We start from the raw sequence: 26644 nt of genomic DNA on the forward strand, positions 1-26644 counted from the left end.
TGTTAGTGCCCACAGTGACCTTTCTCTCTCTCTCTAATCGCAGCATCACTGAGGGGAGGACCTGGTGAGTACTGAGCCACAGGAAACATTCCCATCTTCCTATCTTGTCTAACTGTGTGATGCGCGTTCAGATGTCTGTGGTTACCCGCACCCCGTGTGTGTGTGTGTGTGTGTGTAGTTAACACCCCCTCCCCCCGATGTGTCTGCCTGTTGATAATGACCCAGTAACATTTTGTTTTCTTCTCTCTCTTCTCCCCAGGAGCCAAAGGTCAGTGTAACTTTCTTTATATTGACAGTCTTGTTATCTCACATTATCTCTGTGATCTGAAGTGCTCTCTGCCTCTGCCCTGATTGTGTCTGTCCGGCCACTCTGCCTCAGTGTGTTTCTGTTTGCTGTTTGTTGATCCCTATCTGCCTGTGTGTGTGTTTCTCTCTCTCTCTCTTTCTCTGCCTCTCTATCACACTCTCTTTATTTAATCTCTTTAATCTGTTGACAGGTGATCAAGGATTTCCTGGAACTCCAGGTAACTGACATTGTGTGTGAAGTGACCCTGTGACTGGTTGCTGTTCACTGACTGATGGGAGAGTCAAGCTGTGGCTCTAACATGTGATATGTGATGTGCTAATAGTCACGTTGGAAGTAAGAGGACCTGGGTTTGACTCCCATTGGGAAAGTTTCCATATACCTCTGTTTACCAGCAGTAAGTAGGAACCCTGTTGTTAGTTAATTGACGGATCACTTTTCCAGGGACAATAATCCCTTCAAAATTTGTTTTAATAATAATAGTTCGGTCACTCAATCCACGACTGTTTGTGGGACATTGCTGTGCTGCCGCGTTTCACCCACAAAACCCACAGTCATTACACTTTACAGTGTATCCTGTGAAGCGCTTTGTGATGCCTCGAAGAAGTGATGAGGCGCTATTATCAAATGCAAGGATTATTATTATTATTGAAACAAAACGCACAGTAAAGTGGGGCTGCTGGTGGGTATTATAAGCCATGGCTGTGGAGGGATGGATGTTAGTATTTTTGCTGTGTAGCATTTTCAGAAGTGCTCCCAGTGTGAAGCGCTGTATCATATTATTACTGTAATAGGTCCTGTCGGTGTCCAATAACTAGCTCTTTGCTGATGTCTCCTCAGGTCAGGCTGGGCCCCCAGGACCTGAGGGGCCTAAAGGACAGAAAGGCAGTGCTGGTAAGGGAGTGTTCATTAATCTCACCCCCACCCCCGGCTCCCGCGTTAGGCTCCCCCCACACCGAGCTCCCTCTACCCCTCACCGGGCTTCTCCCCCCTCCAGGATCCCCCCGCACCGCACTCAACCATGCCCCCCGGGCTCCCCCCGCGCACTCCCCCACACCCCTGGGCTACTGGTGCAAGTGCCAGGGAGAGGCTTTACTGTGCCACTTACTGTGCCACTTACTGTGGCACTGCCAGGTTAAGGTTGCAGTTTGATTGGTAGCGCCTCATGCTGATGTGAGCCGCCAGAGGCAGTAATGTTACTATCCACTCATTAACTCCAGGGGAACATGGAGCAGATGGACAGAGAGGCCTGCGGGGTGAGACTGGACCAGCAGGAAAGGGAGAAAAGGGAGACCGAGGTAAGAGGGTACCCTACTCTTCAACTGTGCCTTTGGTCACCCTCCTATCCCCATCCTTCCTGCCCTCCACCCCTCCTGATCTCAACCCCCAGCTCAGGTCCAAATCCCTGACTGTCCAGCGCCTTGGGACGTCCTCCTGACTTGTAAGACACAATGTAACTGTCATTTGCTGTTCTTGCTGGTGGTGAGGAGTGGAGAAGCTTTCTCCTCACTGCCATTGGCTGATTTGATCCTATTTGGTCAGATCCGAACCAAACATTTGTCGTGAGGATTAGGGGTTTAAGCCTGGTTGGGCTGTGGCTGGCTGGGCTGTGGTTGGGTTGGGCTGTGGCTGGCTGGGCTGTGGCTGGCTGGGTTGGGCTGTGGCTGGCTGGGTTGGGCTGTGGCTGGGCTGTGGTTGGGTTGGGCTGTGGTTGGGCTGGGCTGTGGCTGGGCTGGGCTGGGCTGTGGCTGGCTGGGTTGGGCTGTGGCTGGCTGAGTTGGGCTGTGGCTGGGCTGTGGCTGGCTGGGTTGGGCTGTGGCTGGCTGGGCTGTGGTTGGGTTGGGCTGTGACTGACTGGGTTGGGCTGTGGTTGGTTGGGCTGTGGCTGGGTTGGGCCTCCACACTGTGCTCTCTGCTCCCTTGTTAAAGGATTGCTTTCTCTCCTTGTACAGGTTCCCCAGGTGAGCCAGGGTCTCACGGGCTGCCCGGTCTAATGGGTCCAAAAGGTAAGAGTGTAAAATATTTGATGTCAACAACAATTGATGGCCTTGTTAATGGCTTTGAGAGGTGAAAGCCGCTATATACACATGTGTATTATATGGTAACAAAGCACCAGCTAACCAGTCACAACTCCCCAAATGTCCTACATTGGACTTTCTGAGGGGAACGTGTCCATTGTGATTACCAGTTGGGTTGGAAGGTCGCGAGACAGGATGGAGAAGGGTAATAGGGCAGAGTGAAGAGCACACATTGGGAAGAAATTGTAAATGACTTGGTGGTTTGAATGTTTAATTTTTTCCCCAATGTCTGCTCTTCACTCTGTCCTATTACCCTCCTCCATCCTGTCCCATGATCCAGCCCATCTTTGCCTTCCCAAGTGAATGAGGCTCTGGAATTAACTGCCCACCATTAACTGCTAGTGCTCTGTTCCCACAGAGTTCAAGATCCTTATCTTCACTTTTAAATGCTCCACAGTCATGCCCCACCCTATCTCTGTGATCCTCTAAACCTCTACCAACCCACACCCTCCCTTCTCTAGTAGGCACTGGTCAACTTCACACCCCTGCTCCACCATCGGAGGATGGGCCTTCAGCCTTTCTGCCCCACACTCTGAAACTCCATCCTGAACTCCATCCTCACCCTTTCCCTTGCCTCCTTGAAAGTCAGTCTCAAGATCTTCCTCTTTGATTGTGCCTTCGGCCACCCTCCCACTCCTACCGCTCTTTGCCCCCAGCCTTCCGAAATCCAAGCCGCAGCTTGGGTGGGTGCAAACCCTCAACTGCCCAGAGCATTGGGATGTCCTCCCGACATGAAAGTCGCTGTATAAATGCAATTTGCTGCTGTTGTTATGGTTCAGCAATAGTGAGACTGATCTGGACCTGGAAGGAGGGAAGTATGGTTCTTCCTTGCCAAAGCTCTGGAACGCGTTGTTGCCAACCAACTTCGTGCACACCTCTCCCTCCACATTCTACTCCAACCCTTCCAATCAGGTTTCCTCTCTACCCACAGTACAGAGACAGCGCTCGTGAAGGTCACAAACAATATCCTCTCTATCTGTGACCAGGGCTCCCTTTGCTTCCTCGTCCTCCTGGACCTCTCTGCCATGTTCAACACAGTCAATCACGCCTTCCTCCTCCACTGCCTGTCCTCCATCATCCACCTCAGTGGGACCGCACTCACTTGGTTTGAGTCCTACCTTACAAACCTTACATGTTTGCGGATGATACTCAACTCTACTTTTCCACCTGCGACCCCCAATTCCCTGATGTTCTGTCAGTTTGTCTGTCTGATATCAGGAGCTGGATGAGCACACATTTCCTGCAGTTAAGCATCAACAAGACAGAAGCCATACACTTTGGCTCCCGCCGACATCTTCTGTCCCACGATTCATCAACCTACCTGACCTGTCCTTAAAACTCTCTGAACCCCATGCACAACTTAGGCATCAAGTTTGAGCCCCAGGTATCCTTCCTCCGCCCACATCTGGTCCCTGACCAGTACCGCTTTCTTCCACTTCTGCCACATTACGCGTCTCTGACAATACCTCACCCCAAAAGCGGCCGAAACCCTTGTCCATGCCTTTGTCACCTCTCGGCTGGACGACTCTAATGCCTCCCTCGCCGGTCTCCGCTCCTCCACTATCCACAAAATCCAGCTCATTCAATACTCTGCCGCCTGCACTCTCACCCGCACCAAACTTCATACCCCAATTACCCCAGTCCTTACCAAACTCCATTGGCTCCCTGTCACAGAGCAGATCGACTTCAAGATCCTCACTCTAGTGTTTAAATCTCGCCATCCCTTCAACCCCCTATCTCTCTCACCTCTTCTGTGCCCACAGCAGTACCAGCTGCCTCCGCTCTACTGGGTCCGGCCTCCTCTGTGTCCCCCGAATCCTCTGGTCCACCATCGGCGGCCGTGCCTTCAGCCACACCCCAAAACTTTGGAACTTGGTCCCTTTGCCCTTTATCTTGTCCCCTCCTTCCCCATCTTCAGGTCGTGCCTGAAGACCTTCCTTTTCGACCGCGCCTACGGTCACCTCCCCCTCCCCTGACTCAGCCTTGAGCTCCACCATTGTTAAGCTATAAGACGCTGCCTGGTGTGGAGAGTGCTATATAAGTGCAAGTTGTTGTTGTTCTTCCTGATCAGTGGGGGAGAGAATGAGAGACGATGGGGTAAAATGAGGACTAACAGTTGAGGACTTTGACATTAAACTAACAGTGTTGTCCATCCACAGGAATTCCTGGGATTCCAGGTTCAAATGGTAATTCTGGTTCTCCAGGCGCTAAAGGTAAGCTCACCGACCACCAGCAAGCTCAGTCCCTGAGGTTTATCCATTCCATCTCACACCGAGAGGTTCCCATTGTTCAACAACTACATTCACCTGATAGTAAATAAGAGATTTTACTTCCCTAACTCGGATCACATGCTAACCAGTCCGCCCCCCCCCCCCCCCCCCCACTCCACACGGCCCACCACACACACCTCACCCCCACACATCTCACCCTAACACAACCAGGTACATGCTGCAGATCATTACACTGTACAGCATTGCAATGTTTGTTATCTAAGTTGTGCTGAATCTACAGTAGGTTGCTGCCCAGATTAGTTTTTGTGTAATAATTGTTCCGTGTAGGTGATACTCTTCTGTCTCTCACTGCTCCCGGATTGAATTACTGATAGCGTTGAGGCACTCGCTGTACAATGTAACACAAACTCGCAGTTGTTTAGCACCTTTTGCATCACGAGGACGTTCCAAAGCAATCTAATATTTGGGACACTTTTTTCCCTCCAGGTGACACAGGAGTGCCTGGTTCAATAGGACGGAAAGGTACTGTATTTAATTTACCCAAAAGGCTGGTGGAAGTCAATTTGCTAACAACTTTTAAGAGAGAAGCAAATAATTATTTGGAGAGGACAAGTTTGCAAGGCTATGGGGAGAGAGTGGGGGAGTGGGGTTGATCAGGGCTATGGGGAGAGAGCGGGGGAGTGGGGTTGATCAGGGCTATGGGGAGAGCGGGGGAGTGGGGTTGATCAGGGCTATGGGGAGAGAGCGGGGGGAGTGGGGTTGATCAGGGCTATGGGGAGAGAGCGGGGGAGTGGGGTTGATCAGGGCTATGGGGGAGAGCAGGGGAGTGGGGTTGATCAGGGCTATGGGGAGAGAGCGGGGGAGTGGGGTTGATCAGGGCTATGGGGAGAGGGGGGAGTGGGGTTGATCAGGGCTATGGGGAGAGAGCGGGGAGTGGGGTTGATCAGGGCTATGGGGAGAGAGCGGGGGAGTGGGGTTGATCAGGGCTATGGGGAGAGTGCGGGGGAGTGGGGTTGATCGGAGCTATGGGGAGAGCGCGGGGGAGTGGGGTTGATCGGAGCTATGGGGAGAGCGCGGGGGAGTGGGGTTGATTTGGAAGCTCTTTTCAAAGAGCAGCACAGACACGATGGGCCGAATGGCCTACTTCTGTGCTGTACAATTCTATGATTCTGTGATAGTCTATTACAACTCACAAAAACTATAGTGATTTGTGTTTATTATGTGCTTTTCCAGTCGCCTTTCAGTGCGCACTCCCTCCTTGTGTCTGAATTATCACCAATATATGGGGTGCATACAGTAAACCAGACCCTGCAGTGTATCCACACTGTTAAATGGCCACCACTGATAAACTTCCCGCACACTGCACATGTGCACAATACACAGGAAATAGCCGCGTGTATCACTTCTTGCATGCTGCGCATACACACCGACATCACTTCCTGTATGTTATGTGCAGGCAGTGTTGCTGGTGTCGTGTCCTGTGTGCTGTAGACGTCACAACAGAAGCCAGAAATGCACCGTGTTCCCAGCAAAGGGACCACGATAACTGCGCTGTAAAGGAATCTGCATTACACTGAACACGTGTCACAGGGCCCACAGTAATCGAGCAGTGCGTGTGGGGTTTGACTCTAAATAAAGCCGAGACTCTGTGTCGATAGCCTTCCTGTAGTTTTTGGAGTCCTGTAGCTCAGTGGTTACAGCGCTCGCCTCGCAAGAGAGACCCCTGGGTTCCATTCCCGGTCGGGGCAAAACCTTGGGCAAGTTTCCTTACTCCACACACCTTTGTTCACCAGCAGCAAGTAGGAACCCCGTTGTTAGTCGATTGACGGATTCGCTTTCCGGGGATAATAATCCTTAAAAAGAATTGTAATTTGGTCACTGAATCCACAACTATTTGTGGGACACTGCTCTGGGCAATTGGCTACTTCGTTTTGCTCACAAATATGCAGTCAATTCACTTGACGGTGTATCCTGTGAAGGGCTTTGAGGCGTCTCGAAGATGTGAAAAGGCACTGTGTCAAATGCAAGAATTATTATTATATAACTCTCTACTGTCTTTTTAATCAGGTGAGCAGGGAGAGACAGGATCCCGTGGGTTACAAGGTGAGTTAATCCTCAAGGGAATGCGAGAGGAAGTCGTGCTCAGTCATCATTTTACCCACAGTTAATGGTTACAGATCTGGAGAGGTTGGCTGGAGAGGTTGGCTGGGCAGGTTAGTTGGAGTGGTTAGTTGGAATGGTTGGCTGGAGAGGTTGGCTGGGCAGGTTAGTTGGAGTGGTTAGTTGGAATGGTTGGCTGGAGAGGTTGGCTGGAGAGGTTGGCTGGAGAGGTTAGTTGGAGTGGTTAGTTGGAATGGTTGGCTGGAGAGGTTAGTTGGAGAGGTTAGTTGGAGTGGTTAGTTGGAATGGTTGGCTGGAGAGGTTGGCTGGAGTGGTTAACTCTTGTGGATTTTTGGGTCGTGGAGTCCCTTTGCCACCCACAGTCCCTTCGCCCCACTCTCTCCTTTCGACTGCGCCTTCGGCCACCATCCTACCCCGACCTTCCCCACCCTCCACCCCTCCTGATCCCAGCTTGGGTCTGAATCCCTGACTGTCCAGCACCTTGGGACATCCTCCCGACATGACAGGCGCTGTGTAAATGTCATTTGTTGTTGGAATGGATGTTTACGGTGTGGAATCACAGGATTTGTATTTTGGACCTGGATTTTCCGGCTAATCCCAGATTCCGGATACTCAGGTCTGGGTAGCCGGGGGGGCTTTACTGCACTTCAACTGACAATGTAACTATTTAAGAAAAGGAAATATGAGCAGAATTTCAAGGCAAAATGGTTGAACCTTCGGAACATCGCCAGACTACGGCACTACCTCACCCCTCACGCGGCTGAAACTCTGGTCCACGCCTTTGTCACCTCAAGGCTGGACTATGGGAACTCTCTCCTCGCCGGCCTTCCCGGCCCTCCCTCCACACTGCAGGTCATTCAGAACTCTGCAGCTCGTGTACTGTCCCGCACCAGACACCGCGACCACATCACTCTCACCCTCGCCCTCATTCGCCTCCACTGGCTCCCCATCCCCCAGAGGATTGATTTCAAGATCCTCATCCTCACCTACAAGGCCATTCACGGTCTCGCTCCCTCCTACCTCTCTGACCTACTATCCCCCTACCTACCTGCCCGTACCCTCCGTTCCTCTGGCTCCAGTCTGCTCCACGTCCCCCGCCCCAACCGCCCTACCATCGGTGGCCTTCAGCCTCTCAGCCTCGAAGCTCTGGAACTCCATCCCCCAGTGCCTTCGCCGCTTCCTCGCTTTCCTCCTTCAGGGCCGGTCTCAAGACCTTTCTCTTCGACCGTACCTTCAGCTCCCCTCTCGACTCTCTTCCCCCTCCTCACTCCCTCCCTCCCTCCCTCCCCTCACCCTGACCATTTCCCCCCTCCTCGGGTCCCGACCCAACTGTACAGCGCCTTGGGACGTCCTCACAACGTGAAGGGCGCTCTATAAATGAAATCTTGTTGTTGTTGTTGAACAAATTTCTGGACACACATAAAAGTAGTGCAGATGGTTAGTGTTTGTGCTGTTTGCAGAAAGGATATTTCAATAGCAAAAGATGGCAAAAGACCATACTCTGCCATAGGAAAGATATAATCCTGTAGTTTTCTTGTACATTTCAGTAGAGAATTCTATAACATTTGTTATTTAGTCATTCTGAAGTTTTTAAGTCACAAAAAGTGCTTGAAATCTATGCTCTAGAAAACCTGCTTTTGCTTGTGAGAGATTTTTGGAGGGAGGAACACTGAACCAGGATACAATATACACCTCTAAAAATGTAGTCCTTGTAGCTCAGTGGTTAGAGCGCTCGCCTCACAAGCAAGAGGATCCGGGTTGGATTCCCGGTCAGGGAGAAACCTTAGGTAAGTTTGCTTACTCCACACAGCGATGTTTACTCAGCAGTAAGTAGGATTGGCTGCTGCTTTCACCCACAAAATATACAGTTACTACACTTTACAGTATATTCTGAGAAGTGCTTTGAGACATCTCAAAGACTTGATAAGGTGCTATATCAAATGCAAAGATTATTATTATTATGTACACACACAACTATAGTAGGGAGCAAGCGGTTGGCATCAAGAGCAGAAACCCCAGCTCATCTCTCTCTCCCTAACCCAAAAGAACTGGGGAAAAGGCCATTGTCTCCCTGATTGATGCGCTAACTGAGGCTACAGCTTGGCACAGAGCACCAATGTGATGGTGTTACTTAGCTGCTGAGTGACTGCCCAGTCACTGGAGGCAGAGCCACTAGTTGCCTGACTTTTCCCCATTATTGCAGGGGAAGTTGGGCCACGTGGTTTACAAGGAATGGCAGGAGAACCTGGACACAAAGGATCAGCAGGTAGGAAATCCATCAGTCAAACTGTGCAACCCAACACAGGTCTGGTGGGAGAGAGCAGGAACCTCAGGGCCTGTTTATTCCCAGACAGACTGCCGGATGGCAGGTCCTCAGCAATATTGAATGCTGGTGTGCGGGGCTGGTGTGCTCAGTGTCTGCACCACTCACCTGCTCCACAACACTCAATCCACAATAATCAATCCACAACACTCAATCCTATGCCCGTGGCCGTGGCTTTGGTCGTGCCTGTGGCTGTGAGTGCCTGTGGCCGTGGCTGTGCCCGTGGCATTGGTCGTGCCTGTGGCTGTGGCCGTGGCTGTGGCTGTGCCTGTGGCCGTACTCGTGGCTATGAGTGGCTGTGGCTGTGAGTGCCTGTGGTTGTGGCTGTGAGTGCCTGTGGCCGTGGCTGTGGCTGTGAGTGCCTGTGGCTGTGCCTGTGGCCGTGCCTGTGGCTGTGAGTGGCTGTGGCTGTGAGTGCCTGTGGCCGTGGCTGTGGCCGTGGCCGTGCCTGTGGCTGTGGCTGTGCCTGTGCCTGTGGCCGTGGCCGTACCTGTGGCTGTGAGTGGCTGTGGCTGTGAGTGCCTGTGGCTGTGGCTGTGAGTGCCTGTGGCCGTGGCTGTGGCCGTGGCCGTGCCTGTGGCCGTGAGTGCCTGTGGCTGTGGCCGTGAGTGCCTGTGGCCGTGGCCGTGAGTGCCTGTGGCCGTGGCCGTGGCTGTGGCCGTGAGTGTCTGTGGCCGTGGCTGTGAGTGCCTGTGGCTGTGCCTGTGGCCGTGAGTGCCTGTGGCTGTGCCTTTGGCCGTGAGTGCCTGTGGCTGTGCCTGTGGCTGTGAGTGCCTGTGGCCGTGGCTGTGAGTGCCTGTGGCCGTGGCTGTGAGTGCCTGTGGCCGTGGCTGTGAGTGCCTGTGGCCGTGGCTGTGGCTGTGAGTGCCTGTGGCCGTGGCTGTGGCCGTGAGTGCCTGTGGCTGTGCCTGTGGCTGTGAGTGCCTGTGGCCGTGGCTGTCTGTGGCTGTGCCTGTGCCCATGTGTGGCTGTGACAATCTGACGGTTTTCTCCCTTCTCAGGGCCCCGAGGCGCAGATGGGGACCAGGGTCCCAGAGGTACGTTTACATCCAGGGAATATGGTTTTTGTGCCGCTCACCCAAAGCCCCCACCCCACCCCCACCCCAGCGCTGACTGTCCTCATTCTCCCCCTCGCGCGCTGACTGTCTGATGCTCACTCCCTCTGGTAACCTCTGCTCTCTCTCTCTCTCTCTCTCTGTCTCCAGGTGAACCCGGTGTTGCTGGCTTACCTGGAGCCCGAGGCCCACAGGGACCCCTGGGGGACCCTGGAGCCACAGGTCAGTGTTTACGTCCACTTCCCCTCCTGCACTGCCCCTCCCACTCTCCCCCTGCCCGGTGAGCCCCTCTTCTTGTAAAAGGTGACGTTTTCTCCAAACGCAAGTTGTTTACTTATTTGGCTTTTTTGCAGGACCTCAAGGCCTCCCAGGACAGCCAGGTACGTTACTCCCCGACCTGTGAACCCTGTGGGAACCCATCACCATGTTGAAGAGTCTCTAAACTCCAATTCCATGCTCCCACCTACACATAATAATAATAATAATCCTTGCATTTGATATAGTGCTTTTCACATCTTCTAGATGTCTCATGGAAATCCCAGAGATAATTATCAGAATGGAATGCGAGTATGTAAGAGAGAGCAAGAGAATGAGAGCACATGAGAGAGAGAGAGAATCAGAGCATGTGTGAGAGCGAGGGAGAGAGTGTGAGAAACAGAGCAAGTGTGTATGAGAGAGACATACCTCTCTCCCTGGAGAGAGTATTCGGCGAAGAGCCAAGGCTTGGGAGGGAGCCCAGAGTGTGCACTGGGGTAACTCCTGGAGTCTTACCAGCTAAACCCGCACACATAGCTTGGCCATTGATATCATTGTCTGGCCAGCTTTCCCGCTGGCCGGTGAGGACCACCCTATCCGTTAGTTAGGGCTTTGGCTGCAGGGTTACCAGGAGCTGAGGGGGAGGATTCCCTGTCCCCAGTGACTGGTCGGCCCTTCCAGGTCCTGCTGATGAGCCGGGCCGGGCTGTGTTGCCATCAGCAGTGAGTGCTCTGGGATACTGTGGCCCCTCCTGCCTGACCCCCACTAAACAATGTGAGATACCATTCGGACACGGACATTTCCGTACACGTGGGGAACTCTGTCTGTTTTGAAGATTTAAGTGTGGTGAATGATTTCTGAGCATCAGACACTGACACCCGGTGATCAAAAATCTCAGGGTTGATCAGACTCGCCTTGTCCTAGTCAGACACCAGCTGTTACCCCAACACACACACTCAGGTCCCGCAAGCCTTGTGTCCTAAAATGTTTGACAGACTAAGCGTGACACAGATTGCAAATACATTCACATCTGTGACCTGACATGGGACAAAATAGATTTTTAAACTAAACTGACAAAGTACACAGTAACTACACTTTATAGTGAAGCGCTTTGAGACGTCTCAAAGATATGATAAGGCGCTGTGTCAAATGCCAGGGTTGTTGTTGTTATATCGTCATTGCTGGAGCTGGGTCTGCTCTCACCAGTCACAGAGCAGGGCAGAGCCGTGTCATTACCTCCCAGGCTGTGTGGCCGAGGTTCTGCTCTCTCTCTGACTGTCACATTCACTCATTCCCTTCAATCACAGCCAAACCTGTAATGGTTCCAATCTTAATGTTTCCTCACCAGGCACAGCGGGAGAGAACGGCAACCCAGGACCAAGAGGTGTGTCTTACTGTAATCTATCACCCCTCACGCCCTGCCACGTGTCATCCCACCCGTCATCTCCCCCATCACCCCCCCGGTCACCTTGCCCCCTGCCCCCCGTCACCGCCCCGTCACCCACTCTCCTGTCACCCACTCTCCCCCTGTGACCAACCCCACTCCCTCCTGTGTCGCTGTGTGTTGTGTGTGTGCTGTGAGCTGCTCTGACGGCTCGGGTCTGTGTTACAGGTGAAGCAGGCAAGTCTATCGTAGCTGGAGGTGAGTGTGTCAGTTACCTCAGCCCAGGAGAGATTCCCAACCTCACTGGGTGGGCTTTGGGGGGAGGGGGGCACGGGCAGTGCCGTCCCCCAGTGATTGCAAACTGCAAACAGTCGACTGTCTGTCTCTCTGTGTCTGTATGTCTGTCTGTGTCAGCGCCTTGGGATGTCCTCCCATCATGAAAGGCGCTCTATCAATGTAATTTTGTTGTTGTCTGTCTGTCTGTCTGTGTCTGTCTGTCTTTCTGCCTGTTCGGGTGGATGTTAAAGATGCTATGACTCTATTGGAAAAGAGAAGGGAGTTTCTCTCTGTCCCAGTGTCCTGTCAGACAGTGATGATGAAACTGATCCTCACCTGTTTGGCTGCTGGTGAGACGCGAGACACCTGGGGGTACACTTGCCGCAGAGTTTGCCAACAAACATAGTCCCTGTGTTTACAGGAATGAGTGTAAAGACCATTGAGATGTTCAGACCTGACTGTCGTGAGGATTGTTACTGTTGCTCTTTTATATTAATTCCGTTGTGTTTGTTTCCAGCCTCCGTCTCAACTGCATACGTCCAGGGCCCCCCCGGGCCCCCCGGCCCCCCAGGAAGATCAGGTAAATGGCCTGCAGTCAGATATAATGTGACCAATGCTCCTCTTTGAACAAGTGGGGGTGAGGGGGGCGAGGGGTTTGAAGAGGGTGGGGGGTTTGAAGAGGGTGGGGGTGGAACATGTCTCCTTGGGACCCAGCTAGTTTTAGTGTGTTATGCTTATTGCCAGAACCTGTGCCGGTCTCTAGTCCGGTTGCTGAGCCGGGAGGGGCCGCAGTGTCCCAGGGCACTCACTGCTGATGGCAGCACAGCCCGGCCCGGCCCATCAGCAGGACCTGGTAGGGGCGACCGGTCACTGGGGGCCGGGAATCCTCCCCCTCAGCCCCTGGTAACCCCACAGCCAAAGCCCTAACAGGGAGGGTGGTCCTCGCTGGACAAGCAGCGGGAAAGCTGCCGGACAGCGCTCGCTCTCTCAATGGCCAACCTGCCCCAAATACTTTTGGAATTAGGTAAGCAGGAAGCTACCCTCCAGCGAGAGAGCGAGAGAGAGAGTGTCTGACTGTTCCATACACAGGGAAATGGTGCTTATGTAGGTGCAATACACACATGTGGAACTGTGTGTGTGTTTGGATGATCTAAATCACAGGACAGATTTCTGCAGATGGCAAACACCAGGAATCAAGTAATAATTTAGGTTCAATCTGATTGGCTCTCTGTAGGTGACAGTGTGGTTGGACCACAAGGTCTCCCCGGCCCAATGGGTCCCAAAGGTGAGTGAGGCTGTGTGTGTGTGTGAGGGTGTGTGTGAGGCTCTCTGTGTGTGTGAGGGTGTGTGTGTTAGGCTGTGTGGGAGTGTGTGATGGTGGGTGTGTGTAAGGCTGTTTGAGGGGGTGTGAGGGGGTGTGTGAGGCTCTGTGTGTGTGTGTGACGGTGTGTGTGTGTAAGGCTCTGTGAGGGTGTGTGAGGGTGTGTGTGAGGCTCTGTGTGTGTGTGTAAGGGTGTGTGTGAGGGTGTGTGAGGCTCTGTGTGTGTGTGTGACGGTGTGTGTGTGTAAGGCTCTGTGAGGGTGTGTGAGGGTGTGTGTGAGGCTCTCTGTGTGTGTGTAAGGGTGTGTGTGAGGGTGTGTGAGGGTGTGGTGAGGGTGTGTGTGAGGCTCTCTGTGTGTGTGACGGTGTGTGTGTGTAAGGCTGTGTGAGGGTGTGTGAGGGTGTGTGTGAGGGTGTGTGTGTTAGGCTGTGTGGGAGTGTGTGTGACGGTGGGTGTGTGTAAGGCTGTGTGAGGGTGTGAGGGTGTGTGTGAGGCTCTGTGTGTGTGTGTGACGGTGGGTGTGTGTAAGGCTGTGAGGGTGTGGTGAGGGTGTGTGTGAGGCTCTGTGTGTGTGTGTGTGACGGTGGGTGTGTGTAAGGCTGTGTGAGGGTGTGTGTGTTAGGCTGTGTGGGAGTGTGTGTGACGGTGGGTGTGTGTAAGGCTGTGTGAGGGTGTGTGTGAGGCTCTGTGTGTGTGTGTGACCGTGGGTGTGTGTAAGGCTGTGTGAGGGTGTGGTGAGGGTGTGTGTGAGGCTCTGTGTGTGTGTGTGACGGTGGGTGTGTGTAAGGCTGTGTGAGGGTGTGTGAGGGTGTGTGTGAGGCTCTGTGTGTGTGTGTGACGGTGGGTGTGTGTAAGGCTGTGTGAGGGTGTGTGAGGGTGTGTGTGAGGCTCTGTGTGTGTGTGTGACGGTGGGTGTGTGTAAGGCTGTGTGAGGGTGTGTGAGGGTGTGAGGGTGTGTGTGAGGCTCTGTGTGTGTGTGTGACGGTGGGTGTGTGTAAGGCTGTGTGAGGGTGTGGTGAGGGTCTACCCGCCACCTTTGAATCTCTCAGCTGGACTGACTATAACATTGTCCCCTCTCCCCATGATGACTCTCACCAGTGGCTAACCAGGCCTCGCTGACCCCACCCCCACCCCCGCCGCTTGCTTTCAGTCTCGGCGTGTGCGTTATGGCTGCCGCCACCGACCCGCGATGCTTCCCCACAATGCCCCCACCCCTGTCCTATACCCTCACTTACTCCCGCTCGGTCCTCTTCTCGCACCACCCTCCCCGACTCCTCTCCCTGCTCAACCATCCCAGTGCCTCCCTCTGCTCCAGCCACGAATCCTCCGTCTGGCCCACCGTGGGAGTCAGCGCTGGGTGTCCTATTCCCTGCTCTCACTGCAAGGCTCAGCGGTCGCCGTCCACAGGAGCCAACCTCTCCTCCCTGATCCACATCCCCACCCTCCCTGTCAGTTCTCCCCCCTTGCCCCCCACTTTCTACCACCAACCGTCCCCTCCACAACTGCGAGGCGATGCTGGACTTCCTCAAATCCAAAGTCGAGGGAATCCGCTCAGCTGCCTCTGCCACTGCAACTGCTACCTCCTCCCCATCTCCTCCTCCCACCCCACCCCCTACCCACCCCTCCTTCCACACCTTTGAACCTGTCTCCCCCTCCTCTCTCATCACCACCATAACCCGTATGAAACCCATCACCTGCTCCCTCGACCCCATCCCTCACCCCCTCCTTACCTCCCAGCTCCACCTCCTTGTCCCTCTACTCACTGACATCATTTACCTCTCGCTGTCCTCTGGTACTGTTCCCACCCCATTAAAAACTGCCATCATCACTCCTATCCTTAAAAAACTCTCCCTGGACCCATCTCTACTCCCTAAGTACCGCCCCATCTCCAACCTCCACTTCCTCTCCAAGGTCCTGGAACAAGTTTTTGCTTCTCAGCTTCGCTCCTTCCACTCCCGCCTCTCCCCTCTCGAACTCCTCCAATCGGGTTTCCGTGCCGCCCACAGCACAGAAACTGGTCAAAGTGACAAATGATATTCTGTCCATCTGCGACCAGGGCTCCCTCTGCCTCCTCGTCCTCCTTGACCTCTCTGCTGCTTTCGAAACCGTCGACCACTCTATCCTCACCCACCGCCTCTCCTCTCACCTCAGCCTTCATGGCTCTGTCCTTGACTGGTTCAGTTCCACCTCTCGCACCGCCTGCACTTCCTCTCCTCTCCTCTGGCCTCCGCACTGTCTCAGGGCTCTGTCCTTGGTCGCTCCTTCACGTCCCCCACCTCACTCCCCCCACTATTGGGGGTGGGCCTTCCGTCACTCTGCACCCACCCTCTGGAACTCTAGCCCCAGTCCCTCCGCCTCACCCCTCCCTCGCCACCTTCAAGCCTCATCTCAAGACCTGCCGCCCCGACCATGCTTTTGATCCCCCTGCCCTCCACCCTCCCCCCCCCCCCGACCCCCAGCTCGTGTCCGAAACTCTTTCTGTCCAACGCCTTGAGACGTCCTCCTGATGTGAAAGGTGTTTTACACATGTCATTTTGTTTTTGTTGGTGTGTGAGGCTGTGTGTGTGTGTGTGTATGAGGCTGTGTGTGTGTGAGGCTGTGTGTGTGTGAGGGTGTGTGTGAGGGTGGCACGGTGACGGTGACGCACAGGCTGGTGGGTGTTGGCAGGAGAGTTAATGATGTGCAGTGGCTGCTATTACAGTTTAAACCTTGTTATAGGTTCATCTGTGGAGGGTCCCCGTGGACCACCAGGAGTTCCCGGCCCCGTCGGAGCCCCTGGTGAGTGGCTGTGCGTTGGGGGTGGGGGTGGTCAGGAGGGTGGGGGTCAGCACGGCACTGACTGATTTTCGTTCCTGTGTGACTGACAGGTGAAGGCAGACCCGGCCCCCCAGGCCCCCCCGGGCTGTTGGAAGACAGTGTGTCGTCCAGAAACTCCGGTACAGTCACACACACACACACACTGCACACTCCGGTACAGTCACACACACACACTGCACACTCCAGTAATAATAATAATAATCCTGGCATTTGATATAGCGCTTTTCACGTCGGGAGGACGTCCCAAAGCGCTTCACAGAACACACTGTAAAGTGAATTGACTGTATATTTGTGGGCGAACGCGGCAGCCAATTGCGCACAGCAATGTCCCACAAACAGTCGTGGATTGAAAATGACCAATTTATTATTGTTTTGGTTTTGGAGGATTATTATTAGGCTCTGTGTGGAGTAAGGAAACTTGCCCAAGGTTTCACCCTCTGCCTGGAATTGAACTCAGGTCTCTCACTTGCAAAGCGAGTGCTCTAACCACTGAGCTGCAGGACTCCACACAGTCACACACAGACCTCACACAAACACACACATAGACCCCACACACACACACACACTCCGGTACAGTCACACACACTCCGGTACAGTCACACACACACACACACACTGCACACTCCGGTACAGTCACACACACACACACACACTGCACACTCCGGTACAGTCACACACACACTGCACACTCCGGTACAGTCACACACAGTCACAAACACACACTCACACACACACTCTCACACACCCATATGCTCATATGGACAGATGTCCGTCTGACTGTGTTTCACTTCTCTCTGTGTGATGTATTCCAGGACCTCTGTTTGCAGGACCCCCCGGACCCCCCGGACCCCCCGGCCCACAAGGTAAGGCTGGCCTCCCCTCCTCTTCTCTCCTCCTCCCCTCCTCTCTCCCCTCCTCCCCCTCCCCTCCTGACCTCCCCTCTCCCTTCCTCTCCTCTCCCCTCCCCTCTCCCTTCCCCTCCTGTCCTCTCCCCTCCGCTCCTGTCCTTCCCTCCTCCTCTTCCCTCGCTCTCAGGGTTATTATTATCTGTTTACTTTACAGGTCGGCAAGGCTACACAGGTCTGTTACCTCTTCATAGAGGGGTGGAGAGTGGGTGGGGGCAAGAGTGGGTGGGGGGTAGCGGGTGGGGCAGTGAGTGTGTGTGGATGGGAGAGGGGGAGTGTGTGTGGATGGGAGAGGGGCAGTGTGTGTGTGTGGATGGGAGAGAGGGAGTGTGTGTGGATGGGAGAGGGGCAGTGTGTGTGGATGGGAGAGAGGGAGTGTGTGTGGATGGGAGAGGGGCAGTGAGTGTGTGTGGATGGGAGAGGGGCAGTGAGTGTGTGTGGATGGGAGAGGGCAGTGAGTGTGTGTGGATGGGAGAGAGGGAGTGTGTGTGGATGGGAGAGGGCAGTGAGTGTGTGTGGATGGAGAGGGGCAGTGAGTGTGTGTGGATGGGAGAGGGGCAGTGAGTGTGTGTGGATGGGAGAGAGGGAGTGTGTGTGGATGGGAGAGGGGCAGTGAGTGTGTGTGGATGGAGAGGGGCAGTGAGTGTGTGTGGATGGAGAGGGGCAGTGAGTGTGTGTGGATGGAGAGGGGCAGTGAGTGTGTGTGGATGGGAGAGGGGCAGTGAGTGTGTGTGGATGGGAGAGGGGCAGTGAGTGTGTGTGGATGGGAGAGGGGCAGTGAGTGTGGATGGGAGAGGGGCAGTGAGTGTGGATGGGAGAGGGGCAGTGAGTGTGGATGGGAGAGGGGCAGTGAGTGTGGATGGGAGAGGGGCAGTGAGTGTGTGTGGATGGGAGAGGGGCAGTGAGTGTGGATGGGAGGGGTACAGAGGTTGGGGTGTAACGCAGTGCCTTTTCTCAGGTGAACCAGGACAGCCCGGGTTACCTGGTGTGTCAGGCCAAGCAGGTGAGTGTGAAGACGACAACATAAACAATTTGCATGTATGTAACGTGTTGCGTCCCAGTCTCGCGGTCTGTGGGGGTTACAGTGACGGCCCCTCAGGGCTATGACATGTATGATCTGTTCTGTTGACAGCTGGAGGCACGTATGTCCGTGGCCCCCCAGGACGCCCAGGACCACAAGGACCCAAAGGTGATCGAGGCCTGATGTCACTGACACGCTGCTCACACGCTGCTCACACGCTGCTCACACGCTGCTCACACACTGCTCACACGCTGCTCACACACTGCTCACACACTGCTCACACGCTCCTCACACGCTCCTCACACGCTCCTCACACACTCCTCACACACTCCTCACACGCCGCTCACACGCCGCTCACACGCCGCTCACACGCTGCTCACACACTCCTCACACACTGCTCACACACTGCTCACACACCCCTCACACGTTGCTCACACTGCGCACACACTCCTTGCACAGTCCTTACACACTGCTCACACACTCCCTGCACACTCCTTACAGTCCTTACACACTGCTCACACACTCCTTACACACCCCTCACACGTTGCTCACACTGCGCACACACTCCTTACACAGTCCTTACACACTGCTCACACAATCCTTATACAGTCCTTACACCTGATTACGCAACAACAACCTGCATTTATACAGCGCTGTCCGGGGGGGCAGCACACACTCTCTGACTCGCGTGCACACACTGACTTGCACACGCTGAGGGTTTCACTTCTCCCTGTGTTTTCCAGGTGATCGCGGTGATGTGGGTATTCCCGGAGCTCCTGGTATTCCCGGACATTCCACACGAGGTGAGAATGGGAACACGTCAAACCCCAGGCCCTGAGACCCCCCCGACCTCCCCACCCCCTGGTGACTTCCGTGGCATCAAACCCACCCCCCCCAACCCGCCCCAGTCCAGGCACAGCTGAGTGGCTAATCTCTCTGGGTTAGGGGGGGAGAAACTAATTGTCTCCCCCTGACCCCCCCCAGCACTGACACTAACCTCCCCCCACCCCCCCCAGCACTGACACTAACCTCCCCCCACCCCCCCCAGCACTGACACTAACCACCCCCCCACAGCACTGACACTAACCACCCCCCCACAGCACTGACACTAACCTCCCCCCCCCCACAGCACTGACACTAACCTCCCCCCCCCCACAGCACTGACACTAACCTCCCCCCCCCCCACAGCACTGATACTAACCTCCCCCCCCCCACAGCACTGACACTAACCTACCCCCCCCACAGCACTGACACTAACCTCCCCCCCCCCCACAGCACTGACACTAACCTCCCCCCCCCCCCACAGCACTGACGCTAACCTATCCCCTCCCCCCACAGCACTGATACTAACCTCCCCCCCCCCCCCCACAGCACTGACACTAACCTACCCCCCCCACAGCATTGACGCTAACCTCCCTCCCCCCCCCCCCCGCGCTAACAGTAATGCTGCGTCTCCCCACAGTTTCTGCGACTGGAGGTGGTGGATCACAGGGCCCCCGCGGTGAGCAGGGTAAGACCCCCCCGCACACCCGGCCCCCCGCACACCCGGCCCCCCGCACACCCGGCCCCCCGCACACCCGGCCCCCCGCACACCCGGCCCCCCGCACACCCGGCCCCCCCGCACACCCGGCCCCCCGCACACCCGGCCTCCCCGCACACCCGGCCCCCCCCCGCACACCCGGCCCCCCCGCACACCCGACCCCCCCCGCACACCCGACCCCCCCGCACACCCGGCCCCCCGCACACCCGGCCCCCCCGCACACCCGGCCCCCCCGCACACCCGGCCCCCCCGCACACCCGGCCCCCCCGCACACCCGGCCCCCCCGCACACCCGGCCCCCCCGCACACCCGGCCCCCCCGCACACCCGGCCCCCCCGCACACCCGGCCCCCCCGCACACCCGACCCACCCCCGCACAGCCGACCCACCCCCCGCACACCCGACCCACCCCCCGCACACCCGACCCCCCCCGCACACCCGACCCCCCCCGCACACCCGACCCCCCCGCACACCCGGCCCCCCCGCACACCCGGCCCCCCCCGCACACCCGACCCCCCCCGCACACCCGACCCCCCCCGCACACCCGTCCCCCCCGCACACCCGACCCCCCGCACAGCCGACCCCCCCGCACAGCCGAACCACCCCCCGCACACCCGAACCCCGTGCCCCCCCCCCCCCCCCCCGCACACACCCGACCCTCCCCCCCACACATCTGGCCCCCACACCCGAGGACGCTCACACCCACACTTACTCCCTCAAACACACATTCACTACTGCACAGTTTAATACTCTCTCTCACACTCGCACTGATTTATACACTCTCTCACAATGATTCTCACACTGACTTACACAGTCACTGATCTCACTGTGACTTTTCTGCCCCAGGCCCCCCCGGCCCCCCCGGCCCCCCCGGGGTGTCAGTGTCCGGCTCCGGCTCAGTGACTGACATCAAGCGTGTGGTGATGGGCTACCTACAGAGTGAGTACTGCACACGAGCACCACCACACACCCATAGTGATCACCACCACCACACACCCATAGTGATCACCACCACCACATACCCATAGTGATCACCACCACCACACACCCATAGTGATTACCACCACCACCACACACCCATAGTGATCACCACCACCACACACCCATAGTGATCACCATCACTACTACTACTACTACAACAACTTTGATGATTATAGTGTCCCCCACACCGTACGGCATCTCAGAGCTTCACAGTAACGGATCCCGGGGCCGAGCCGGGGGGAGGGGGAGGGGGAGGAAGGTGACCAAAGGTGCGGTCGAAAAGAAAGGTCTTCAGCAGAGACCTGAAATGGGAAGGGAGGGAGCGAGGCGAAGGGAGTTCCAGAGCCTCGGGGCGCAGGGGCTGAAGGTACGGCCGCTGAGGGTGGAGCGGAGGCCTCGGGGGACGAGGAGGAGGCCAGACCCGGAGGAACGAAGGCAACGGGTACTGTGCTGAGGAGACAGGAGGTCCGAGAGGGGGTTGCAGAGGAGTGGAGGGACGACACACCCATAGTGTTCACTTAATCATAGCCAGTGTACCAGTGTATAAAAAGACAGACACAGCCGGTGTACAGAAGGATAGTCACTCGCTGTGTGGTACAGACTAGGAGTGAGCGCTGTACAGCAGGAGGAGTAGATAGGCTGTGAGACTCCCTCACTCTCACCACTTTGAGATAATCTGCATAAACAACATTAGCCACTTGTGTCCGGGCTGAGAGCAGAGAGCTGTCAGGCTGCCTGGTGTGTCCTTTGCTCATCCGTCACCTTCTTGTCTTGCAGGTGCCCGTGTCGGCCACGGTGCTCAGGGCCCCCCGGGACCTCCTGGGCCCCCAGGTTCCCTGTCCAGCTCCGATCTCTCACTGTATCTACAGAGTAAGTATCAGAGCACAGTCATCATCTACTCCCTACCCAGTCCCCTGACCTGGGAGTGTGGACGCACAGTGTAGAGGAGCTTTACTGTGTCTCTAACCCTGACCTGGGAGTGTGGACGCACAGTGTAGAGGAGCTTTACTGTGTCTCTAACCCTGACCTGGGAGTGTGGACGCACAGTGTAGAGGAGCTTTACTGTGTCTCTAACCCTGACCTGGGAGTGTGGACGCACAGTGTAGAGGAGCTTTACTGTGTCTCTAACCCTGACCTGGGAGTGTGGACACACAGTGTAGAGGGCTGAGCTCCTGTGTTAGTGCTGTTGTCTGTGCTGCAGGTGAAGACGTTAGACGATATCTGCGAGGTGCTGTGGGCCCCCCCGGCCCCCCGGGGCCCAGCGGAGTGGGTGTGGTACGTGCTGAGCTCGAGGCGTACGTCACAGACTATGTCCGAAGTACGTGTCTCCCTATTGTGATCTCTCTCTGGTGCGTTTGGGGTTTGAGTGTTGGGTGTGTGTGGTTACTTGTGAGTGTGTTGATGTGATTGTGTATATGTATTGAGGTGTGTATGTTGGTGTGTGTATGTGAGTGTCGGTGTGTGTGTGTCGGAGTGTATGTGTGACGGGGTGTGTGTGTGAGAGTGGGTGTGTGCGAGTGTGAGAGAGTGGGTATGTGTGAGTGAGAGAGTGTGTTGAGTGTGTGTGAATGTGAGAGAGTGTGTGTGAGTGTGAGAGAGAGTGTGTGAGTGTGGGTGAGTATGAGAGTGTGAGTGTGAGAGTGTGGGTGAGTGTGAGAGAGTGTGAGTGAATGTGAGAGTGACAGTGTGATGCTCCACACTGCTCTAACTAGCTGCTGATGGCTCTTACAGGTGTGGGTACTGGTGGGGGCCGCCCTGGACCTCCTGGGCCCCCTGGTCCCCCCGGTTTTCCAGGATCGGCATCTTTGGAAGGGGATCTGAGAGCATTGCTGCAGGGTAAGTGCCGACACACACAGGGAGAGCGTGGGAACCACAGGGAGAGCGTGGGAACCACAGGGAGAGGGTGGGAACCACAGGGAGAGGGTGAGAGCCACAGGGAGAGGGTGAGAGCCACAGGGAGAGGGTGAGAGCCACAGGGAGAGGGTGAGAGCCACAGGGAGAGGGTGAGAGCCACAGGGAGAGGGTGAGAGCCACAGGGAGAGGGTGAGAGCCACAGGGAGAGGGTGGGAACCACAGGGAGAGGGTGAGAGCCACAGGGAGAGGGTGAGAGCCACAGGGAGAGGGTGAGAGCCACAGGGAGAGGGTGAGAGCCACAGGGAGAGGGTGAGGGCCACAGGGAGAGGGTGAGGGCCACAGGGAGAGGGTGAGGGCCACAGACACAGGGAGAGGGCGAGAGCCACAGGGAAGAGGGCGAGAGCCACAGGGAAGAGGGCGAGAGCCACAGGGAAGAGGGCGAGAGCCACAGGGAAGAGGGCGAGAGCCACAGGGAAGAGGGCGAGAGCCACAGGGAAGAGGGGGAGAGCCACAGGGAAGAGGGGGAGAGCCACAGGGAAGAGGGGGAGAGCCACAGGGAAGAGGGGGAGAGCCACAGGGAAGAGGGGGAGAGCCACAGGGAAGAGGGGGAAAGCCACAGGGAAGAGGGGAGAGCCACAGGGAAGAGGGTGAGAGCCACAGGGAGAGGGGGAGAGTTGCCACTGTGGGTGGCTCTGTTCACTGACCTCAGCGTCTCTTTGCCTCTCCCAGACGCCAGTGTTCGCAGGTACCTGACCGGCCCCCCTGGGCCCCCCGGTCCCCAGACATCAGCCAGCAGCGTGGACTACAGTGAGCTCGCAGCCCACGTCCAAGACTACATGAGATGTGAGTGTCCGTCTGTGTTCCTGTCTGCTCGCCCCAGTGCAGCCCCCCCCCCTCACTCCATTGCCACTCGCCCCAGTGCAGCCCCCCCCCCCCACTCCATTACCACTCGCCCCAGTGCAGCCCCCCCTCCCCTCACTCCATTGCCACTCGCTCCAGTGCAGCTCAGTGCCGTGTGAGCCCCATCAGTGGAAAACTGGTCAGCGCGACGGGAGAGGAGAGAGGGGCCGGTGTGCGTGTCAGGCCCGTTTGTGTGTGTGTGTGTGTGTGAGGCCTGGATGAGAGTTGACTTTCTCCAGTTCAATGTTGACAAGACCGAGGCCATCCTACTTGGCTCCCGCCAGTGCTTCCTGAACGCTGGTGCTGACAGCATCACTGCACAGGGATACACACTCCACCTCACTGGGCCTTGGTGTCTTGTCAACTCTCAACGTTCATTAAACTCCACATCCGTGCCATGACCTGCTCTGCCTTCCCCCACGTCTGCAGCATCGTCCATCTCTGCCACTGCCTCTGCCCTCAGGCCACCGAGACCCTCATTCACACATTGATCTTATCCAGGCTTAACTATGCCAACTCCCTGCTTCTCGGCCTCCCCAACTCTTCCCTCAACAAGCTGCAGATCATCCAGAATTCTGCAGCTCGTGTCCTCTTCTGCACCAGGCTCCATGACCCCATCTCCCCCACCCTCGCCCTGCTCTACTGGCTCCCCATTCCCCAGAGGATACAGTTAAGAATCGTTACCTTCAAGGCCCTCCACGGCCTCATTCCTTCCTACCTCTGTGACCTGCTAACCCCTTATCAACCTGTCCGCTCCCTCCGCTTAGTAGGCTCCGGCCTGCGCCTCGTCCCCCTCCCGGCCAGCCCCACCATCGGCGGTCGGGCCTTCAGCCTTTCTGCCCCCACCTTCTGGATCTCCATTCCAGAGGCCCTCTGCCTTGACCCCACCCTTGCCTCCATCTTCACGCCTTCTCTGGCCGTGTCTTCAATCATCTTCCCACTCCCACCCCTTGGCCCCCACCCCTAGCTCAGGTGCAAACCCTCAACCATCCAGCATCTTGGAAAGGTCTCTATAAATGCACCTTGTTGTTGTTGTTGTTGTTTTTGTTGACTCCCTGCACCGACTGGCTCTAACCTCTGGCTTCTCTCCTCTGTCCCCAGCCTCAGGGATGCTTCAGGGTGTGCGGGGCCCCCCCGGCCCCCCAGGGCCATCCGGCTCCATCTCAGACAATCAGCTCATCTCACGTCTGCAGAGTAAGTGCTCGTCAGTAACTAATGCTCCCTCCGTAACCAGCCCCGGTGACTGGTCAGTAACTAATGCTCCCTCAGTAACCAGCCCCGGTGACTGGTCAGTAACTAATGCTCCCTCAGTAACCAGCCCCGGTGACTGGTCAGTAACTAATGCTCCCTCAGTAACCAGCCCCGGTGACTGGTCAGTAACTAATGCTCCCTCAGTAACCAGCCCCGGTGACTGGTCAGTAACTAATGCTCCCTCAGTAACCAGCCCCGGTGACTGGTCAGTAACTAATGCTCCCTCTAGGTAAAATAGACTGGAGAATAAGATTAAGAGGTAAAAATGTAGACCAACAGTGGTAAATATTTAAGGATGTAGTGCAAAATTCTCAGCGGTCGCATATTCCTTTGCGGAATAAGAGTACCACAGGGAAAGCAATTCATCCGTGGCTAACTAGAGCAGTTAGGGAAAGCATCAAATTAAAAGAAAAGGCTTATAAAACTGCCAAGAAAAGCAGCAAATCTGAAGATTGGGAGAATTTTAGAAACCAGCAAAAAAAACCTAAAAAACTCATGAAGAGCGAGAAAAAGGAGTATGAGGGTAAGCGAGCGACGAACATTAAGTCTGATTGTAAAAGTTTTTACAAGTATATTAAGAGGAATAGGCTGTGAGGGTAAATGTAGGTCCACTTCAGTCAGAGACGGGAGAAGTTGTAATGGGGGATAAGGACATGGCAGAGTCCCTAAATGGGTACTTTGCATCTGTCTTCACCCGAGAAGACACAACAAGTCTGCCAACAATAGAGATGCACCAAGGGATAAGGACAGGGAGCAACTTTCATTAGTAGAGAATTGGTGCGAGGGAAACTGTTAGCACTAAAAAGTGACAAATCCCCTGGTCCGGATGGCTTGCATCCCAGGGTTTTAAAAGAGGGAGCTTATGAGATAGTGGAGGCCTTATGTCTGATCTTCCAAAATTCCTTGGATTCTGGAACAGTCCCCATGGATTGGAAGATCGCAAATGTCACACCACTATTTAAAAAAGGTGGAAAGGAAAAGATGGGGAACTATAGGCCAGTTAGTCTCACATTGGTGATAGAAAAATTTTAGAATCATTGATTAAGGATGTGGTAGTGCAGTATTTAGGGCACAATATAATTAGGCCAAGTCAACACGGCTTTACAAAAGGGAAGTCATGTTTGACAAATCTCATAGAGTTTTTTGAGGATATTTCCAGTAAACTCGATAAGGGTGAATCAGTGGATGTGGTCTATTTGGACTTCCAGAAGGCATTCGATAAGGTGCCACATAAAAGGTTAGTCCAAAAGATAAGGGCCCATGGAATTGGGGGGAGCATATTAACGTGGATTGGGGAATGGTTAACGGGTAGGAAACAAAGAGTAGGGATAAACGGGTCCTTTTCAGATTGGCGGGATGTGACTAGTGGAGTGCCACAAGGATCAGTCCTTGGGCCTCAGCTATTTACCATCTACATCAACGATCTAGATGAGGACATCGAAGTTAATATATCTAAATTTGCGGATGACACAAAACTAGGAGGAAGTGTCAACACAGAGGACGACATTAAAAAAATGCAGCGAGACATAGATAGGTTAGGTGATTGGGCAGGTAGGTGGCAGATGAAGTATAATGTAGGGAAGTGCGAAGTCATCCACCTAGGTAGCAAAAACAGTAGAGCGGGTTATTTTTTAGAAGGGGAGAGATTGGAATGTGTTAGCGTCCAGAGGGACTTGGGTGTCCTTGTACACCAATCACAGAAAGTTAGTCTGCAGGTGCAGCAGCAATTAGGAAGGCGAACGGTATGTTAGCATTCATTATGAAAGGATTAGAGTATAAGAGTAGGGAAGTCTTGCTGCAACTGTATAGGGCCCTGGTGAGACCACACCTGGAATACTGTGTGCAGTTTTGGTCTCCTTATTTAAGGAAGGATGTACTTGCCTTGGAGGGGGTGCAGCGTAGATTTACTGGGTTAGTACCAGGGATGAAGGGGATGAGTTACGAGGATAGGCTGACCAATTTGGGCCTATATTCTCTATATAGAAACCTATAAGATCATCAAAGGGCAATGATAGAGTAGATAGTGGG

At 55.2% G+C, this 26644-nt stretch overlaps 1 protein-coding gene and 1 long non-coding RNA gene across 2 annotated transcripts in view; both read left to right on the forward strand.

The window, feature by feature from the left end:
* LOC103191515 (collagen alpha-1(XVII) chain-like) overlaps positions 1–24849 on the forward strand; it is a 39113-nt gene extending 14264 nt beyond the window's left edge. Inside the window, exons 19-49 of the mRNA XM_042336876.1 lie at positions 44–64; positions 260–268; positions 498–524; positions 1145–1198; positions 1525–1602; positions 2257–2310; positions 4542–4595; positions 5100–5135; positions 6681–6716; positions 8938–9000; positions 10059–10094; positions 10263–10334; positions 10466–10492; positions 11716–11751; positions 11980–12009; positions 12545–12607; positions 13262–13312; positions 16068–16127; positions 16217–16285; positions 16979–17029; positions 17229–17246; positions 18030–18074; positions 18204–18260; positions 18836–18923; positions 19555–19559; positions 20477–20569; positions 21389–21481; positions 21813–21929; positions 22343–22447; positions 23195–23308; positions 24467–24849. Coding sequence (XP_042192810.1) covers positions 44–64; positions 260–268; positions 498–524; positions 1145–1198; positions 1525–1602; positions 2257–2310; positions 4542–4595; positions 5100–5135; positions 6681–6716; positions 8938–9000; positions 10059–10094; positions 10263–10334; positions 10466–10492; positions 11716–11751; positions 11980–12009; positions 12545–12607; positions 13262–13312; positions 16068–16127; positions 16217–16285; positions 16979–17029; positions 17229–17246; positions 18030–18074; positions 18204–18260; positions 18836–18923; positions 19555–19559; positions 20477–20569; positions 21389–21481; positions 21813–21929; positions 22343–22447; positions 23195–23308; positions 24467–24849 — 2045 coding nt within the window. The remainder of the gene's footprint in view (positions 1–43; positions 65–259; positions 269–497; positions 525–1144; positions 1199–1524; positions 1603–2256; positions 2311–4541; positions 4596–5099; positions 5136–6680; positions 6717–8937; positions 9001–10058; positions 10095–10262; positions 10335–10465; positions 10493–11715; positions 11752–11979; positions 12010–12544; positions 12608–13261; positions 13313–16067; positions 16128–16216; positions 16286–16978; positions 17030–17228; positions 17247–18029; positions 18075–18203; positions 18261–18835; positions 18924–19554; positions 19560–20476; positions 20570–21388; positions 21482–21812; positions 21930–22342; positions 22448–23194; positions 23309–24466) is intronic.
* LOC103172417 lies at positions 13260–16280 on the forward strand. The gene is made up of 3 exons (XR_486953.1): positions 13260–13312; positions 16068–16127; positions 16217–16280. It is a non-coding gene; the product is annotated as an uncharacterized LOC103172417 (long non-coding RNA).
* Positions 24850–26644: the final 1795 nt, after the last annotated feature.

The sequence above is a fragment of the Callorhinchus milii genome, unplaced genomic scaffold, assembly GCF_018977255.1.
Source record: "Callorhinchus milii isolate IMCB2004 unplaced genomic scaffold, IMCB_Cmil_1.0 Scaffold7, whole genome shotgun sequence".
Taxonomy (NCBI): domain Eukaryota; kingdom Metazoa; phylum Chordata; class Chondrichthyes; order Chimaeriformes; family Callorhinchidae; genus Callorhinchus; species Callorhinchus milii.